Genomic DNA, 18,531 nt, shown 5'->3' on the forward strand with positions numbered 1-18,531 from the left:
TTGAGAAGTCAGGCCTTCATGAATAACTTCCGCTTGTGCGGAAATTGAACCCGCGTTGTTGTATTTCCCTATATCATGGACCAACTGTCCAACCACCTGAGCTAACCGACTCCTGTCCTGTGTATCCAAGTCGGCCCATCAAAGATTCAATGTCAACCAGTGAGGAACAGCATTTTCTAATTTCCTATTTAGTAAAGAAACATTCACCAATTTCAATCCCTGAGCCAATTTTGTATTCATGTTGCCACTATCCCTCCATCTTATGGGCTTGAATTTGCTAACAAATCTATTATACGGCACTTTGTTGAACACCTTGTGAACATCCATTTACACAAAACCGACTACACCATTCCCATGACCCGTTACTTCATCAAAGGACGCAATGAAGCTAGTCCAACATGATTTGCCTTTAATGAATCAGTGTTGTTCATTTTTAGCCCGTGCTTTTACAAGTGCCAGTTTGGTTTGGATTATTGTAATCGCACAGAAATTGGGCTGACTGGGCTGCAGTTGCTGAGTTTATTCCACTCCCCTTCATTTTACCAGAGGTTTGACAATTTACAGTCCTTTGGCACCCCTCCATATCCTGGGAGGAGTAGGAGACCAGAAGCTCTGCAGCTTCCACCCGTACTTTCCTCAGACCCAAGATGCATCCTGAAATCCAGGCCAAGCAAATATTTTTGTCTGACCCAACCAACACATTACTGCTTCTTTTACTGCTATAGTGACAGCATTCTCTTCTCTGATGAAAACAGATTCAAAGTACTCATTTAGTACCCCCCAAGCCTGCCTTCTACATCTTTGTCCCAAATTGACACCCCCCCCCCCAGCCTTTCTTTTGACTCAACTTTTTCTGATTATGTTTGCAAAAGATTTTTGATTCCCTTTTAATTTAGCTGCTGACTTATTCTCAAGTAAATTGTGCATATGCTGCGTTCTTCTGTTTAAAATCAACTGATGACTTGAAATTTCCAGTCAGGCAATTCTGGGAACTAACTACATGACCGGAATCAGAAAATGTTGCAAGTCCTGTGGGAGCAAATTAAAATGCTGAACTATCCACTCGCGCCACTTCCAGAAGCTCCAGTTTTCTAGTTGACTGCCTTTGCTGCAAGACACCCAACTACTAGTGACCTCCAGTGTTGCAATCCTATTACTGCATCATTCTGCAACCTATTGGACCTGGTGAATCACGCCGGCGGAGAACCCCACCCCTGATGTCTTGGATCAGTGTGGTTTCCGAATACATTTTTCGGTGCTGCCCATCTTTGCTGCACTGCAAAATAATTAAGCACTTGTGAGAAGAAAATATCAATCTTCAAAGTAGGACAAAAATGAGCAGTGTTGACAAATGCCTTTTTTCAATTCTACTTGGCCAGATATTTTGCATATCCATTTGGTTCTGAAATGCTGCAGTACCAAGCTATGGTTACCAGAGGTCCTCAGTGAGCTGTGTGTACTGGATTACTGTAATAATTGACATGTTTGACGAGTTATGTTTTTAAAATTCAAACTATGAAGGTGTTATTTGGATGGGGTCATTCCTGGCTGGTTCTCGTCCTATTAAATTTGGGGCTCAGTAATGGGAAATAGCAGAACAGGAGGGAGACAAATAGAGGGGTATGTGCCAGGGTGAGGAGAGGTAATTAGAGAGGGAGGCGGTTCTTGTACGATATGCATAGCAGCAAAGATTACATGTCCTATTTCTATATTGCAGAGATAATGCAATTCTGTATTGTTGAGGTTGAGACTAGCAGCTAACAAACTACAGAAAATTATATCTCTGCAATCCAATCATCCATCTAGTTAATACCCTATCTGCCTTTGGGAACTTTGGTCCTTTTATCATTCTTGATCCGTCTGCATCATCCAATAGTTTGCCATATCATCTGTCACCATGCGTCGTTTCCATGACCCACTTCATTGGAACGCCCTTTGAATTCTATATGTACCAGTGGGGCTAGTATATCTCCAATACATTCTCCTCCAGCTCTCTTTTATTATCCTGGCCAGATCTTTTCTTCAACTACATACCGCCCTCTGGGACAGTATATTTAAGAGAGGAAAAAAAAGACTGTAAAAGGAGTAAAACATCTCCACAGCTAATCAAGGAGGTTAAGGACAAGTAAAGACAAAAACTAAGGTATACCACGTTACAAAGACCAGTGACAGGCTGGAAGATTGAGAAACTTTCAAACATCAACAGCGGATTACTGAAAAAGTAATAAAGAGTCGAGGCAAATTACGAAAGAAAGCTAGCGCAAAATATCAAAGAATAGCAAAAACTTGTATGCATTCATAAGTGGATTGGATGGGCGGCATGGTAGCACTGTGGTTAGCACTGTTGCTTTATAGCTCCAAGGGTCCTAGGTTCGATTCAAGGCTTGGGTCACTGTGCGGAGTCTGCACATTCTCCCAATGTCTGTGTGGGTTAGGTGGATTGGCCTTGCTAAATTGCCCTTAAGTGTCCAAAATGTTAATTGGTGTTACTGGGTTACGGGAATAGGATGGAGGTGTGGGCTAAAGTAGGGTGCTCTTTCCAAGTGCAGATTCGATGGGCTGAATGACCTTCACTGTAAAATTCTATCATCCATGAAAGATGTAGTGGCATCGGAGACGGTTCAGAGGAGGTTCACTAGTTTAATTCCAGAGATGAGGGTTTGTCTTATGAGGAGAGATTGAACAGTTTAAGACTACACTCTAGTATTTAGAAGACTGAGAGGCGATCAGATTAAGGTATAGAAGATGATAAAAGGTATGGATAAAATAGATGTGGAGCAGATGTTTCCTCTTGTTGGGCACTCTAGAACAAGGGATTGTAGTCTCAGGATAAGGAGTCGCAAATTAAAACAGATGAGGCGAAACTACTTCTCCCAATGGGAGTAAATCTGGAAATCACTACCCTAGTGTGTGGTGGATGCTGGGATAGTGAGTAAATTTGAGGAATTGGACAAGAATTTTAATTAGTAATGGGTTGAATGGTTACGGAGAACGGGCAGGTCGGTGGAGTTAAGGCCATGACGTGAACAGCCTTGATTGTATTAAATGGTGCAGTCGACTCTATAGAATCATAGACTTTACAGTGCAGAAAGAGGCCATTCAGCTAATCAAGTCTGCACTGGCCCTTGGAAAGAGCATCCTACTTAAGCCCACGCGTCCACCCTATCCCTGTGACCCAGTAACCCTACCTAACCTTTTTGGACACTATGGGGCAATTTATCATGGCCAATTCACCTAACCTGCATATCTTTATGTTCTAAGAAATAACTATTCTGTCTAATTCCACCTTCCAGCTCTTTCTGCAGTCCTGTAGGTAACAGCACCTCGAGTGCAAATCTGGTGTTAATTAATAAGGGGATTTCTTGATTAATAAGGAGATCAGGGGTTATGGGGAGGATGAACCTATCAGCCATGATCGAATGGCAGAGAAGACCCAATGGCCATTTCTGCTCCTATATCATCGTCTTGTGGTCTGGTGAGGACAATAGACACCAAATCGGCTTCAATATCTCTATGACTGTTTCACATTATTCCCCACCAATGTGGGGCTCCCATCAAAAGAATTCCTTGAGATGAATAGCATAGATGCCTTCAGGAGAAGCTAGCTAAGTAAATGAGGAAGAAAGGAGTTGAAAGATATACTCATGTAATACTCATGAAATAGGAAGAAGTTCAAAAATACTATCCGAGAACAGTTTGGACTGTGGATTGTTTCTCTGCTGTAATGTTTTTCTGCTGTAAATTCAATATAATTATATGTCCTCAGACTGCCTGTTTAACATCAACTCATAAATGTGTAAAATTTTCTAACTCGGAATATTGGACAGACTCCAACCATTACTTTCAGCCTCTGCAAAGGGAAAAGTCCACACTCTGGATTCAACTCCATTCCTGCATAAGCTCACTCAGGTTAACCCTCTCTGCTGTCAAGTTCCACTATTCTGTTTTAACCCTGAGCGGAGTGGAGCTTTAAATCCCATATTCAGTTTGCTGTCAGGATGACCTACTCCACTGTCTCACAAACTGCTATTCATGACTTTGGCTTGACTTCACCAGTGCTTTCCCAACCTGTACTCTTTAATTGCAATCCTGCCACTTGTGTCCTCTCTGGCCTCCTACATGGCCTGATTCTCAATAGTAGTCTTTTACAGCATAGAATATGCAACAGAAAATCAGGTTGTCTGTGCTAGCACAGAACTTTTTTCCAACTCAGCCTTACTCTTTGGGACTCCATCCCCAAATCCTCCTTTACCATCCTCAATACAGAGCAAATCACGCAAATCCTCCTAACACTCCTAACAAAGGTTTTATACCTGTGATATTTTTCTCCACTAAATGTGCTGTTGGAAGGCAAACAAGATGACTAAGGAATCCATTCGCATTTATTTTCCTTATATTCCATTATTGTGCTGTGGAACGGACTAGACCCCATGTGTGAAGCTATTTTAGGAATAACCTCATCTGTACAGAGAAATCCAAGGGAAGTAGAACTACAAATACTGCACTCTCCAGTCTAAAGTCCAGTCCCTATGTTTGCAGCATTGCCCCTCGTGTATGTTTGTTAAATTTGTAGATGGCATCATATTAATGAGCAAGGGCACTGAGGAAACTGGAATAGCATTATGAAGGGCCACAAAGGCAATTGAAGCATTCATTTGCCATTACCTATGGTCCCAATGATATGTAGGTGAAACCATTTTTTGAAACTCGCAATCCTTGTGCAATTAATTAAATTTCAATTCTTTAAGATGTGGCAGTGATCCGATTTGAATTATATTAATTTTTTGTTAATTTCACCATGTTATTTCTTTAAGATCCTTGATGAGATAGAGGAGCACAGTATTAGGATATACCACCTTCCAGATGCGGAATCTGATGAGGATGAGGATTTCAAGGAGCAAACCCGTGTCCTTAAGGTATTTAACAGCAGAAATTAAATCTCAAATGAGTTGTGATTGATGAGTAACTGCAGGGTCTTTAACTGTTGCATTGGATATGTTTTGGAAACTTATTGCCATAATTATTTGTTCAACCTTCACCTGAAAATGAATGGGCTGTGGTCCAAATGGGAAAAGTAGCACCAGGGCACATCTCTCTACCTGAGAATTCTTTTTTTTGTATATGACTCTTGTTTGGATCATACTTGAATTTGTTTACTCCTGTCATTGTAAACTGTTTGATGCTGACAATACATTAATCCCTTAGTTCTCTAAGGCTGCATTCCATTAGACTCGGCCAATACAGTGTTGATTTGCAGTGGTGCTGAAGTATAAACTGTAAATCCAGGCCAGGATCAAGTCTGGAGCAGAGTGAAATCCTGGGAGCGTCACTTACTTTTTTCATACATATTTTTATTCAAAAAATGTTAATTATAACAGAATAATCCAGTAAAATTATACAACTTTATACCCCCCCCCCCAAAAAAAATAATTTGCTGAGGACAGCCAGCTCCTTAAAGAAGGCAATGTATGGCATCCACCTAGCATAGAACCCCTCCTCCGATCCCCTAATGGCACACTTAATTTTTCCCGAATACTAGAAATTCGACACACCTCTCGGCCATGCCGATGCCTTGTGTGGCACCGGTGCCCTCATCCAAACAAGACCTGGCTCCTCTCCTCTCCTGCCGCTCCAGCAAATCCGCCACTCCAAAGATCACCAGCACTGGGCATTCTTGAACAATGCTATCCTCTACATCCGGGAAGAACCCACTGATAGGTGCCCTGGTCAAGTTCGCCCTATGCACCACTTTAACCTTGCACACAAAGTATAGTTTGTAAAATAAACACTGGGGTCATGGAAGAGGTACAATGGTGGGAACGCAGATAAACATTTGTTTTGGTGTCTATTGAGATGTTTGATTCACCTGTGAGTAAATAATCTCTCAGGCATGCACATCCAGTCTCTCCATCAGCAGATGTATAAGGTTATGCCTGACCTTGAGGATTGATTATGTATCCATGTTCTCACTCGATGCCACAACTCTCTATAAAGCTTTTGGTCAAATGTGCATCTGGCACCTGGCAGCATTGCCTTGGGGGAAGTTGATTTTTCAGGTGGGTCAGTTTTGAAACATTTGCAATGTTGTTCCCTCTTGTGAATACAGACCAGTATCCCTTTTGGTGTTGTTGGATCGAATCAGTTGATTGAGGCAAAAGGTAAAAAGGTCCGAGGGCGTCTGTATCCATGGGGAGTGGTGGAAGTGGAGAATCCAGAGCACAATGACTTCCTGAAGCTGAGGACCATGTTAATGTAAGTGCCCTGGCTGTACATGTCATTACGTGTTGATCCATGCACCCCACAATGCAGCTTTCAGACAGATAGTGGTGTCTTGGTAATGTTGGTGGACTAGGCTAACGCTCTAGTGACACTGGTTCAAGCCACCGCCTCTAATTAATGAAATCTGGAATTGAAAGCTAGTCTTAGTAATACTGACCATGAAACTATCATGGGCATGATTTAAAAACCTGTCCTGTAAGGAAGAAAACCTTCTGGTCTGGCCTACATGTGATTCCAAACCCACAGTGATGTGGTTGATTCTTAACTGTCCACTCAGCAGGGCTGCATGGTGGCGCAGTAGTTAGCACTGCTGCCTCACGGCACCGAAGACCCAGGTTTGATCCAGGCCCTGGGCCACTGTCCGTGTGGAGTTTGCACATTCTCAGGGGTGGGGTCTCGCAACCACAATCCAAAAGACGCGCAGGTTAGGTGGATTGGCCACACTAAATTGCCCCTTAATTGGAAAAAAAAGAGTACTGGGCACTTTAAGTTTATAGCGGGAAGACTGTCCATCAGGTTTACTGTCCCCTTCTGAAAGACTGAAACTGCTTAAGTAGGTGGCTACCACCACCTTCTCGAGGGCAGTTGGGGATGGGCAGCAAATTCTGGCATTGCCACCTGTGCCCATATCCCATGGAAGGCTGATAACACATGAACTGACTGGTATAAGGTCAGTTTGGAATGTTTGTACAAAAACATTGTGCATAAACATTTGGAGAAAAATGAGTGTTCTTTTTAGGGGTTTTTTTCTCTCCTTCAGAACTCCTCCCCCCCCCCCCCGGCCCTCCTCCCTCCCTCTCTGTGGAACTGATTCATGCTGTGGTATAGTTTTGCTCATCTCTTGCAGTCCTTCGATGCTTTGTCCAATTCTTTGGGTATTTGAGTATTGGTGGGTTAATTAACTTACAGACCCAGAACAAGTCTGCTCCTGTAGTTGCTTGGTGGAAGTTTGAGGGGTAGTGATCCAGAAAAGGAGACCAGTTATTGTACTTTTACTATCGTCTTGGTTAAGGTCAACTAACTGTAGATCTACGATTGAACATGGTTGCTGTTTGGCTTAATACCACAAGCGTCGCATTTACCCTGAGCATCTAACCCTTCAGCTGGGAGCGTATCAAAGCTTCATCTGGGTTCAAGGTGTGCATTTGTTTGGCATCAAGTTTGATGATTCTTAGAACTGCTCATTGTTAGGGTTGTTTTGATGGAATCTTTTACTATTTCTAGACTGGTTGTACTTTAAGCACTGATCAATATGGTGTTGAACATGTAAATATTGACTGACGTGGACTGCTGTTGGATTTTATATTTGGTCCTGCTCAGTTTGAGGAAGATTAATTAGCTGCATTATGCAGCTTGTTCCCAAAAAAATAATTCTAATGTGCCCCATTTTCTTTCAATCCTCTAGTACACACATGCAGGATCTGCAGGAGGTGACCCAGGATCTTCACTATGAAAATTTCCGTTCGGAGCGTCTCAAACGGGGCGGCAGGTTGTCTTCACATGGTTACGTTCTCCCTCTGTCTCCTTCGTACGTATCTGTCATCTATCTCTTTACCTTCTCGTCCTCTGAAAACCACTTGAACAGAAGTTTCTGGTATACCACACCCTGCACCCACTGTGTGAAGGGATGATACATAGGTAGGAGGAGGCCTTTTGGCCCTTCGAGCCTGCTCCGCCATTTATCACAATCGTGGCTGATCATCCAACTCAATAGCCTAATCCTGATTTTTTTCCCCATAGCCTTTGATTCCATTCTCCCCAAGTGCTATATATAGCCGCCTCTTGAATATATTCAATGTTTTAGCATCAACTACTTCCTGTGGTAATGAATTCCACAGGCTCATCTCTCTTTGGGTGAAGAAATGTCTCCTCATCTCTGTCTGAAATGGTTTACCCTGAATCCTCAGACTGTGACCCCTGGTTCTGGACACACCCACCAGCTGTTCCTGAGGAGAGGGAATGCAATTGGTCTAGAATCCCATTCATCAAATTCCCCAATTCCAAGCTATCTGACTTCTCCTAGATGGGAAGGGTTGTAGATAAAGCTGACCATTGTGTTTTCCTCTTTTAATGTTGCTGCTTATATATTTTTAGCCCAGAATGGACTAAATTAATGTAATCATTAACCAGTCGTCTTGGAGCTCAAACATGGCACTTCAACTACTAGAAAGTAAGATTGCTCTTCTCACACTGGTGAGCTGTTCCTTGAAGCCATCTGATCGTCCTAGAAGAGGGAACTGAGAACAAATTATCCTTCTTGCAACCCTTACCAGTTCAACTTCTTAATTTTAAACTGGGTATGGGCTAGTGGTCTGCTAATGGCCCTAATATGGATGGTTTAAAAATGTCTCCACATCAGACCACTGGTAGCACATTAAAATGTAAACTATTGTGCTATTTGTAAACTCTGTCCAGAAAAAGAGAATCCCAAGCCATTCCCTGATTTCCATAGAAACTAGTGTATGGCTTTGGAATAATTCTTGACCATAAGTTCACCCAAGTTTCATCATCCAGAAAATAGGCTCTTATTATTGCTTGCCTTCCTCCTGCAGGAACTTGAGTGGGAAACTTATTCCTATTCGAATTTGCAGCCACTGCCAGACAATGCAGGAGTGATTGGCTGGATGAACTTGCCAGCCTGCAGTAGCTCCACTGAAACTATTTTAAGTTCTGGCAACGAAGGAAGGCCTTTCGAAAGATTATGAAGTCTTTGCGGTGTTGAACCTTGTTGCAGTGTTTCCTGTGTCAGGACAGTACAGTGTGGTTTTACACTCATGAAATTATTCAATTCCATGCCATCAGCTCTACATTAAATTTCATTAATATATTTATAATTATAATCCCTCCCCTGCAGAAAAACAAATTACTTTTGGGGAACAGAAAGAGAACCTTCCCACACTCCATTTTAAAACTTCCCACACATCCCGTTGGCATGTTTAGCATCTTACCTTGTGTCCACTCAAGATAGTTCTCGGCCAGTGGGTCTGTGCTCAATGTAAAAGCCCATTAATGAGAATACACGGTCTCATGTTCTGAAAGACAGAGTGACTCGTACCAATAGTTGAGTCTGCTGTGTCTTGAGTTGCTTAGTGTGTGACACACTGGGGAAAGGTGTGGTATGCAGCAACAAATTGGTGAGGAGTTGAGGTACTTTTGATCTGTTTCTGACTATCCTTTTTTATGAAATCGGTGCTCCAATATTGTACCAGAAGTGGGAGCCAATGGAACAAGTTAAAGAAATTGATTTGATTCTGTGCTACGCTACATGAGTTGGATCTTGTACCTTCTTGGTGTCCATGAAGCTAGATTTAGTATTTCCTTTCAGAAATGTTTGAAATTTAAGATTTTCGATTATTTTTTTTTTTCAAAAGGATAATGTTTTAATATCTATCCTTTTCCCATCTTGAGCAGCACAGTTCCTGAAAAGAAGGTATATGGATTAATTAAGCCGTGATGCCTCTTATGCTGATTGGGTAGAAGTATTTTTAAGATTGCACTGAGCTCAAAGTATGTCCCAACACGCTACATTTGAAACATGCACCCACTGCCAATACAGAACATGCTTGTACCACTTTGTTTCCAGGGACACAGACAAGTGTAACTACAGTGTAACAGACCACATGCAATATGGTAACAAGGTTGCACAGTGACGCTCTCAGAATGGCAGCTGTCCATCCAGCGCTGACCACTGCCATTTTGCCATGAAGTTGCAACTGTTTTGCGATGGTTATTTGGCTGAAAGTCATTGGTTTGTGGTTTCAAAAGAAAAATTCCCCCATTCTAATTGGGCTACCAAAGGAACCGGGCACCTGCACACAATTGGTTAACTGCTTCACCCTCATTATTAATAACTTGTGTGCTGTTTATTCTGCACATTATCCCTGCGTCCTAAGAAGGTCACTGTAGAAAATGTTTTGTATGAGCCTTTATAAAAGCTGTAGTGTCAGTTACATAAGTAGCACTAACATTTGCAACATGTTGTTTCGGCCTTATTTTCCCACATCAATTCAATTGTCAAATCAGCACGTTGCTGCTTTTTTTTACTATTTGGTGTCCTGCTTTTAAAAAAAAAAAAAGCCATATGAGCTTTGGCTGCAAGTTCTAAACTGGCTTCCAAAGCTTTCTTAGCTGCATGTATTTGTGTGTTTGGGCACATTCTCTGCCATAGGTAGAAAGATTGATTTGTTGCAATGTAGTGTAGATGATTCATCAAAACAAGTTGGGTTCTGACTGTTAAGCAGAATAGAGCATTTCTTAAATGGTTATAACTGAAATGCGTTGAATATGTGTGTGTGGTTAGAAAGATTAGGAAAAGTTTAAACCATTACCAGGGAACCGTGGTTTACCAAAGAAGCGGAATGTCTTGTTAAGAGGAAGAAGGAGGCCTATGTGAAGATGAGGCGTGAAGTTTCAGTTGGGGCGCTTGATAGTTACAAGGAAGCGAGGGAGGATCTAAAGAGAGAGCTAAGACGAGCAAGGAGGGGACATGAGAAGTCTTTGGCAGGTAGGACCAAAGAAAACCCAAAAGCTTTCTATAGGTATGTCAGGAATAAAAGAATGACTAGGGTAAGAGTAGGGCCAGTCAAGGACAGTGGTGGGAAGTTGTGTGTGGAGGCTGAGGAGATAAGCGAGATACTAAATGAATACTTTTCGTCAGTATTCACTCAGGAAAAAGATAATGTTGTGGAGGAGAATGCTGAGACCCAGGCTATTAGAATAGATGGCATTGAGGTGCGTAGGGAAGAAGTGTTGGCAATTCTGGACAAGGTGAAAATAGATAAGTCCCCGGGGCCTGATGGGATTTATCCTAGGATTCTCTGGGAAGCCAGGGAAGAGATTGCTGAGCCTTTGGCTTTGATTTTTATGTCATCATTGGCTACAGGAATAGTGCCAGAGGACTGGAGGGTAGCAAATGTGGTCCCTTTGTTCAAGAAGGGGAGTAGAGATAACCCCGGTAACTATAGGCCGGTGAGCCTCACGTCTGTTGTGGGTAAAGTCTTGGAGAGGATTATAAGAGATACGATTTATAATCATCTAGATAGGAATAATATGATTAGGGATAGTCAGCATGGTTTTGTGAAGGGTAGGTCATGCCTCACAAACCTTATCGAGTTCTTTGAGAAGGTGACTGAACAGGTAGACGAGGGTAGAGCAGTTGATGTGGTGTATATGGATTTCAGTAAAGCGTTTGATAAGGTTCCCCACGGTCGGCTATTGCAGAAAATACAGAGGCTGGGGATTGAGGGTGATTTAGAGATGTGGATCAGAAATTGGCTAGTTGAAAGAAGACAGAGGGTGGTGGTTGATGGCAAATGTTCAGAATGGAGTTCAGTTAAGAGTGGCGTAACACAAGGATCTGTTCTGGGGCCGTTGCTGTTTGTCATTTTTATAAATGACCTAGAGGAGGGCACAGAAGGTTGGGTGAGTAAATTTGCAGACGACACTAAAGTCGGCGGAGTTGTAGACAGTGTGGATGGATGTTGCAGGCTACAGAGGGACATAGATAAGCTGCAGAGCTGGGCTGAGAGGTGGCAAATGGAGTTTAATGTAGAGAAGTGTGAGGTGATTCACTTTGGAAAGAATAACAGGAATGCGGAATATTTGGCTAATGGTAAAATTCTTGGCAGTGTGGCTGAGCAGAGGGATCTCGGTGTCCATGTACATAAATCCCTGAAAGTTGCCACCCAGGTTGATAGGGTTGTGAAGAAGGCCTATGGTGTGTTGGCCTTTATTGGTAGAGGGATTGAGTTCCGGAGCCATGAGGTCATGTTGCAGCTGTACAAAACTCTGGTACGGCCGCATTTGGAGTATTGCGTACAGTTCTGGTCGCCTCATTATAGGAAGGACGTGGAAGCTTTGGAACGGGTGCAGAGGAGATTTACCAGGATGTTGCCTGGTATGGAGGGAAAATCTTATGAGGAAAGGCTGATGGACTTGAGGTTGTTTTCGTTAGAGAGAAGAAGGTTAAGAGGTGACTTAATAGAGGCATACAAAATGATCAGAGGGTTAGATAGGGTGGACAGCGAGAGCCTTCTCCCGCGGATGGAGGTGCTAGCACGAGGGGACATAGCCTTAAATTGAGGGGTAATAGATATAGGACAGAGGTCAGAGGTAGGGTTTTTACGCAAAGTGTGGTGAGGCCGTGGAATGCCCTACCTGCAACAGTAGTGAACTCGCCAACATTGAGGGCATTTAAAAGTTTATTGGATAAGCATATGCTTGATAATGGCATAGTGTAGGTTAGATGGCCTTTAGTTTTTGACTTCCCATGTCGGTGCAACATCGTGGGCCGAAGGGCCTGTACTGCGCTGTATTGTTCTATGTTCTATTACTGCACAATTTCACAAACTTCAAAGGAGACAAAGCAAACTAAGCATAAGAAGGCCATTTGATCCAATTTGCCTGTGCCGACATCGATTTTGGCTCCACAGAACCAGACAGTCGAACCCTCATTTTCCTGTTGGGTGATTTCCTTTACCCCAAAATAACCCAAACTGAATGGTGGTGGTACTGCTATAGACTGCCCACGACCGGTTCTGTGCCCTACAAACAAAGCCGTAAAGCAATCTGTTTAAGGATTGTTTGTATGCTTCATTAACAAATAGAAAGGTAGTGTGAGCTCCTCCATGCATCTAATCTAGCTTTGCAGGAAAATGTAATTCTGCTGCAACCTTGCTTTGGTTTCATTTTCTTTTGCTCTGCTTTTGCTTGTATTTGAGGGATGACACAGAAGGATGGTTATGATTTGAAATGCTTCCTTTAAATTTTACAGCTATACATTTTTAACATGCTATAATCATCTCGTGTTAAAGAAAATGCTTGGGTGAGGGACTGAATTTAACACCATTTATCTGAAATGGGAAGCTTACCCGAACAGGATTAGATCTCCATTTTCTTCCAGTTCACTTATCCTTCTGACCATTTTCCTCTTTCCTTTTATATGTTAATTTTTTCCCTTTTCCCACATTCTTGAATATTAATTTACACCTTGTTTTAAAAATTGTATTACCATGATTCATGACCTTCCATCATTTGATAGATGGGTTGGAGGTATTGAACATGTTTGATTTGAAGGAAGGATATCTCCTCAGATGCAATGATGAGCATTATATTAACATTGGGCCTGGTATTTCAGTACAAAATGTTTAGCAGAGAACAATTCTGTGAATAGGTTGTTCTGATGTCAGCCATGTTTTGTTGGTTCCATTCAAATGGTAATCTCTCACACTGTCACAGCTAACTCTTGTCATAAGATGTTCCCGAGTGCAATGTGCTGTTAAAACTAAGTTCTAACAGTATTCTAATACTCTTCGGAATAAAATTGGTTTCATCCAGCTTGTGACCATTACAATTTGATGCTGAATGAAGCATAATAGTGGGGAATATCTTGAATCACATTCATGCTACCATTACTAATATCGAGAGCAGATTCCAGACACTGGTTAAAAGTAACTTTTTGATGCATTGCCTGAGTTTGAATGTTGCTCGGGGAAGTTAAGTCTGGCTTTGCCCAAGATGGGATAAGTTGAAGATATTAAGGAGTCTGAAGTGAAATGATTCTGAATCCAGTCTTGAGTGGTTGAGATTAAAGCATGAATTGGTGCATCTTATTACATTAAGTGAACATTGCGCTACCTTCTTTTGAGGATCATTTGTTGGGAACACCGAAGTCAGCAACTTCTCACTATTGGGTTAAATTAAATGGTATGGGGAGGTGAGAAGACTGAATTGCCTCAGAACAGGAGCTGCTGCACCATTTCTTGGTGTTTACCTCAAATTGTTGTGACATTGTCCACAGTGACCTTGGAAAATACGAATCTTTTGAGGACAATGAATTGCCGTTGGAAAACTGCAGATATCTAATTGAATAAAAATTAATCCAAATACTAAACTTTGTTGCAGGAATGGTTTCTGCACCAGTGAGAGTCTTCTGGTTTGCTTCTAGTGGTACATTTTTTCTGAATGATTTTGCCACTATTTTTGGTACCTATCTGATGATACTACAGGCTGACTCTGGCAGACATCAAAATTAACAAAATTTGGCGAGTGATACCAGGCCCAAGATTTTTCTAAAAGGAACAATGTGAGAACAAAATTAGTAATGTTACAATTGCCATAGGAAAGATATTTAATTCTAGACAGCAATTTGCAAATGATTTGATGGGTCTGGTTAAATTCAACTTGTTTATTCTAGCTGTCGGGTACTTGATAGTGATCCACATGAGGCAAGGTGCATGATTTGGAATGGATCAGTGCTTTTGTGTATCTAATACTGTCCTATCTCCAGGAAAGGAGAAGAACATCCTCAAGATAAGGATCAGATTCTGTTGGAGAAGGAAGCTGAGGTAAGAGTTAGGGGGACGCTGGAAATGCCCAGTGCCCTTTTTAACACATCTTTTTCTCACTCACCTGATTTGATCAAAGGGGGCTTGGTTTATATAACAGCGATACACACTTCTGGCCCACCTTCCACACAGATTTTATGTATAATCTGCTGCAAGATATGATACTTGGATATGACTCATAGTCTTGACCCTTGCACTGTTGTTTTGTGGTGTTTGGTTGGACCCTTGTGGCATGGTTGAGACAGCCTGGTTCATTATATGATACATGTACAATACTGCTGAAATTCTGCTTTGGACTGGGATTACTATCCTGACATTGTGTAAAGTCTGTTTATTAGTGAATCTTCTCCTGTTTTGTGATCAGGTTTTGAGTGCCTTTAGGCCATGGTCGCCTCAGCACTTGATAAATTCCCTCAGTTTGAAGTAGTGACTTTCTGTGGCTCTGCAATGTTTGTGTCTGTTTCTATGGTAGTTGCTTCAATGGCCAAAATGTTGCACTATTCTTTTTCTCTCAGTTGCGCCGCATGCAGCAGATGATTGCTCGGATGCAGGCTCAGATGCAGTTGCAACTGCAGAAACCAGGCGATGAAGACTCCAGCAGTGTGCACAGTCAGCATGTTTAAACCGGAGAGTGAGTATTAACATGCACAAGCTACAAGTTAACCAATTTAGAGGGATTGGCTATGGAAGTGAAGGTGGTGCAGTGAATGTACTATTGTTACAGGTGTCCTGTAATCTGGTAGAGAGATTGAGGATGCCAGTTAAGCAGTGAGCCTAGATAAGGACATGGGCACTAATTGCGGATAGTTCAAAACTTTGTGTGGATGCACGGTAATCCTGGGAGGGAGTGGGTTGTATACCAATTGAAGGAAGGCCACGATACTGGGAAAGATGGAGAGCTGGAGTTTTTCTCAGTCTGGACACTTATGGTTTGGAACTGAAACCATTTAGGGGCTTGTGAGAGCCTCCTGCTATACACTTGCATCAGAGCCCAATAGAAGTGCTGGGTTTGTTGAATTTGGATTATATAGAAGGGAATGTCATTTCAATCTGGTTTCCAGAATAGTGGAGCCAAGGTAACGACACTATAAAATCTATTGTCATTGCCATCCTTGAAATGCTTTTGGAGAAACTTGCAACAAATCAAACTCATCGTAAAAGAACATCTGAACAGTGGTCTTGCCACTAGTTTAAGGCACTAATCCAGCTTCTGAATGATTCAGATGTACAAGGTAGGAAATATAATACCAAGCCAAAGGGTGACCAAAATGTGACTGGAGGTGGATTTTCTGATGGATTCAAAGGGAGGTGAGGGTGAAATTCCAGAGGGCCAAGGATGTTGAAGGCAGATACCACTGGTGTGAGTTTAATGGCCCACTTCTGTTCCTGTGATCTGCATGGATCCTGAACTGAATCTGTTACCCAAGCCCACAAGACTTAGTACCACAGAAGTTAGTTTTAAGAGGGGACTGAATGAGAGGTATAGTTTTAGTCATTCATTACCAATAGACTTTCATGATGTATATTACTTCTAAAATGTTATTCTTTTACCACAATCTGTTACAGGTGAAGGTTGAAGTATTCCACCTCCTTGAAGCAGAGGTGGCGAGGAAGTGCAGAAAATATGGTAGCCAGTGTTGGCAGCTGATTTCCATGCTTAGTTCACGATGCAGTATTGTAATCTTTTGTACCCTTCTGCTGTGTTTTTACTGATAGTTTCTCTTTTTTTATATTCTGTATTGCAATGATCTTACATTATTCTCCATTCCAGTTATGTTAATTTTTGTACCATTGTACCTTAAGTTGTAGCTTTCTAGTACTTCGTATTTGCAACACTGGTTAAGGGTGAAAAAAACCACTATTATTGGGAAAAGTTTGACTATAAAAGAACAGTAGCCAATTCTATTAAATAATACCATCTGGTTTGATATGTACAGGATGAGGTGGGAAGATATATACAAGTTATTGCTGCTGATCCATGGTATACTGAAGGTAGATGCTGGTTGGACCCAGTCCCTGGACCTTGATATTTAATACTTTCTGGTGATGAACCAGGCTGTTGTATGTATAAACAGTCATTGTATACTATCTCCTCAGTATTGCGTTCTGCACACTTCTCTCTCTCTCTCTATCATCTTGGCCAGGACCGTAATATTCTTCAAAGGTACAATGGTTTAGTGGAATTCTTGTTCAGTGATCCTTTACTCTTGTTCATGGACGTACCTGTTTTTTTTCTCTCTCCTCTGCCCCCCCCCCCCCCCCCCCCCCCCCCCCCCCCCCCCCAAAATGTGCCATATTTCTTTGAAAGGCCTCAAAGCAGCTTCCTGAAGGGTAGCTGGAATGATCAGTTATAGTATGTTCTATTGACCCATTCAGAGAAAAGGCTCAGTGCAGAAATCTCAACTTTTCTCACTACTACGCCAGTGATGATCGTCATTACTTCAATCAGATTTGCTTTAAAATGCCTTGTCAATGGTTCAAACTTGCCTCCTAAAATTGTTTTAATTGTTTTTTTTGTTATCAGTGGTGGTGAGAATGCTCTGACTGAGTGCTGTGTTGCTCACTGTTTCTGAATTAATTACCGGCAGACTGTATTTAGATCTGCTGAACAAACTGTTCTTCAGCAACCAGGCATTTCAAATAAAATGCAGCCTTAAATGGGCTATTGTCTTTCTTAGTAGCCAAACTATTGCATTACATCTTCAAACTTTGCAGGCTCTTAACACACTCTTACAGTCTTACTTGCATTGCACAGCTTGTGCTAATTATTGCATATTAGTAGGTTCTTGAATTGACTTTCTTTGCTCTGGCATGTATAACTGGGAACAGCTGGAATCTAATTCCAGATCCTATGTTTAAATCTATTTCTAAAAATTGCTAAATTTCCATTCCTTTAGTTAGGCCGGCATAGCCGGGTCTCCAAGCCTTTACTTCTGTGAAAGATTAAAAACATGCAGCCTCTGGTTGGGGGAGAGCAAAATATATATCCATGTTCCCATTAATCTCTATAATACAAGATGCCAAAAATGGAAAAAAGGGAGGCAGTTTGGATGCCCTGCAATTGCAGAGCTATTGATGAATTGAGCGTCATAATATTTGGAGCAGTGGAACAAGACCAGCAGTAAAGCAAAAAATTGGATGATTAACAGGTAGTCATGTCCACAATGCAGTTGGGGATGTGGATTGTCATCCTGATGCAACATTTAGGTAATTGAGAAAAGAATTGGTCTTGCCATCTCTGACATCTAACACCATTTTAAGGTTATATACAGTGAGAAACTGAGTTTGCCCCTTTGAGAAATAAGTTGTGCGCCTTGAGCTCCAGTGAGACTGGGTGATCAAATTGTACCTCCAGACCTCAAATCGCACTTGCAGACATGTCTCAGCAAATCAAATACATCCACCGTAAATGCAACTGAAATTAACTAACTTTATTGCAACAGCTGTGTAGAACTTTAAATTTATGCTCTAATTTACAATTTCACATGTTTAGATCTGTACGTTTCTTCAAATACTTTAGTCACTAAAGCTCCTCTTTTTAAGTGACGAATTATATAACTTGGAAAAGTATTTTGTGAAGAGAACATTCCTTGATCTAGTGTAATTAGTTCTTTGCCAAATTATGAAGTCAAGTACATCTGCTAACAATAATAATAATTTATAATCTTTATTATCACAAGTAGGCTTACATTAACACTGCAATGAAGTTACTGTGAAAAGTCCCTAGTCGCCACACTCCGCGGTTGTTCGGGTACACGGGAGAATTCAGAATGTCCAAATTACCTAACAGCACGTATTCTGGGACTTTTACCCTTTTACAAACCTCTGATGCAGCAAGTTAATACGCTGTGAATTCAACAACATATCACAGAAGCACCTGAGACATAGTCATGAGCAAAAGAGGTTC

General features: G+C 41.6%; 1 protein-coding gene across 4 annotated transcripts in view; it reads left to right on the forward strand.

The window, feature by feature from the left end:
* Nucleotides 1-16,885, forward strand: part of sept2 (septin 2) — a 109,168-nt gene extending 92,283 nt beyond the window's left edge. The window contains exons 8-14 of one of the 4 annotated variants that reach the window (XR_005462768.1): nucleotides 4,815-4,916; nucleotides 6,107-6,252; nucleotides 7,685-7,807; nucleotides 9,691-9,709; nucleotides 14,567-14,624; nucleotides 15,140-15,255; nucleotides 16,191-16,885. Coding sequence is in view for 3 of the 4 variants with exons in the window: in XM_038815127.1 (XP_038671055.1) it covers nucleotides 4,815-4,916; nucleotides 6,107-6,252; nucleotides 7,685-7,807; nucleotides 14,567-14,624; nucleotides 15,140-15,247 (537 nt within the window). In the remaining variant the exon portion in view is untranslated. Of the gene's footprint in view, nucleotides 1-4,814; nucleotides 4,917-6,106; nucleotides 6,253-7,684; nucleotides 7,808-9,690; nucleotides 9,710-14,473; nucleotides 14,504-14,566; nucleotides 14,625-15,139; nucleotides 15,256-16,190 lie in introns of those variants that run through there. The other 3 variants (XM_038815127.1, XM_038815128.1, XM_038815129.1) reach the window with 3 other exon arrangements.
* The last annotated feature ends 1,646 nt before the right edge of the window (nucleotides 16,886-18,531 follow it).

The sequence above is a fragment of the Scyliorhinus canicula genome, chromosome 13, assembly GCF_902713615.1.
Source record: "Scyliorhinus canicula chromosome 13, sScyCan1.1, whole genome shotgun sequence".
NCBI lineage: Eukaryota > Metazoa > Chordata > Chondrichthyes > Carcharhiniformes > Scyliorhinidae > Scyliorhinus > Scyliorhinus canicula.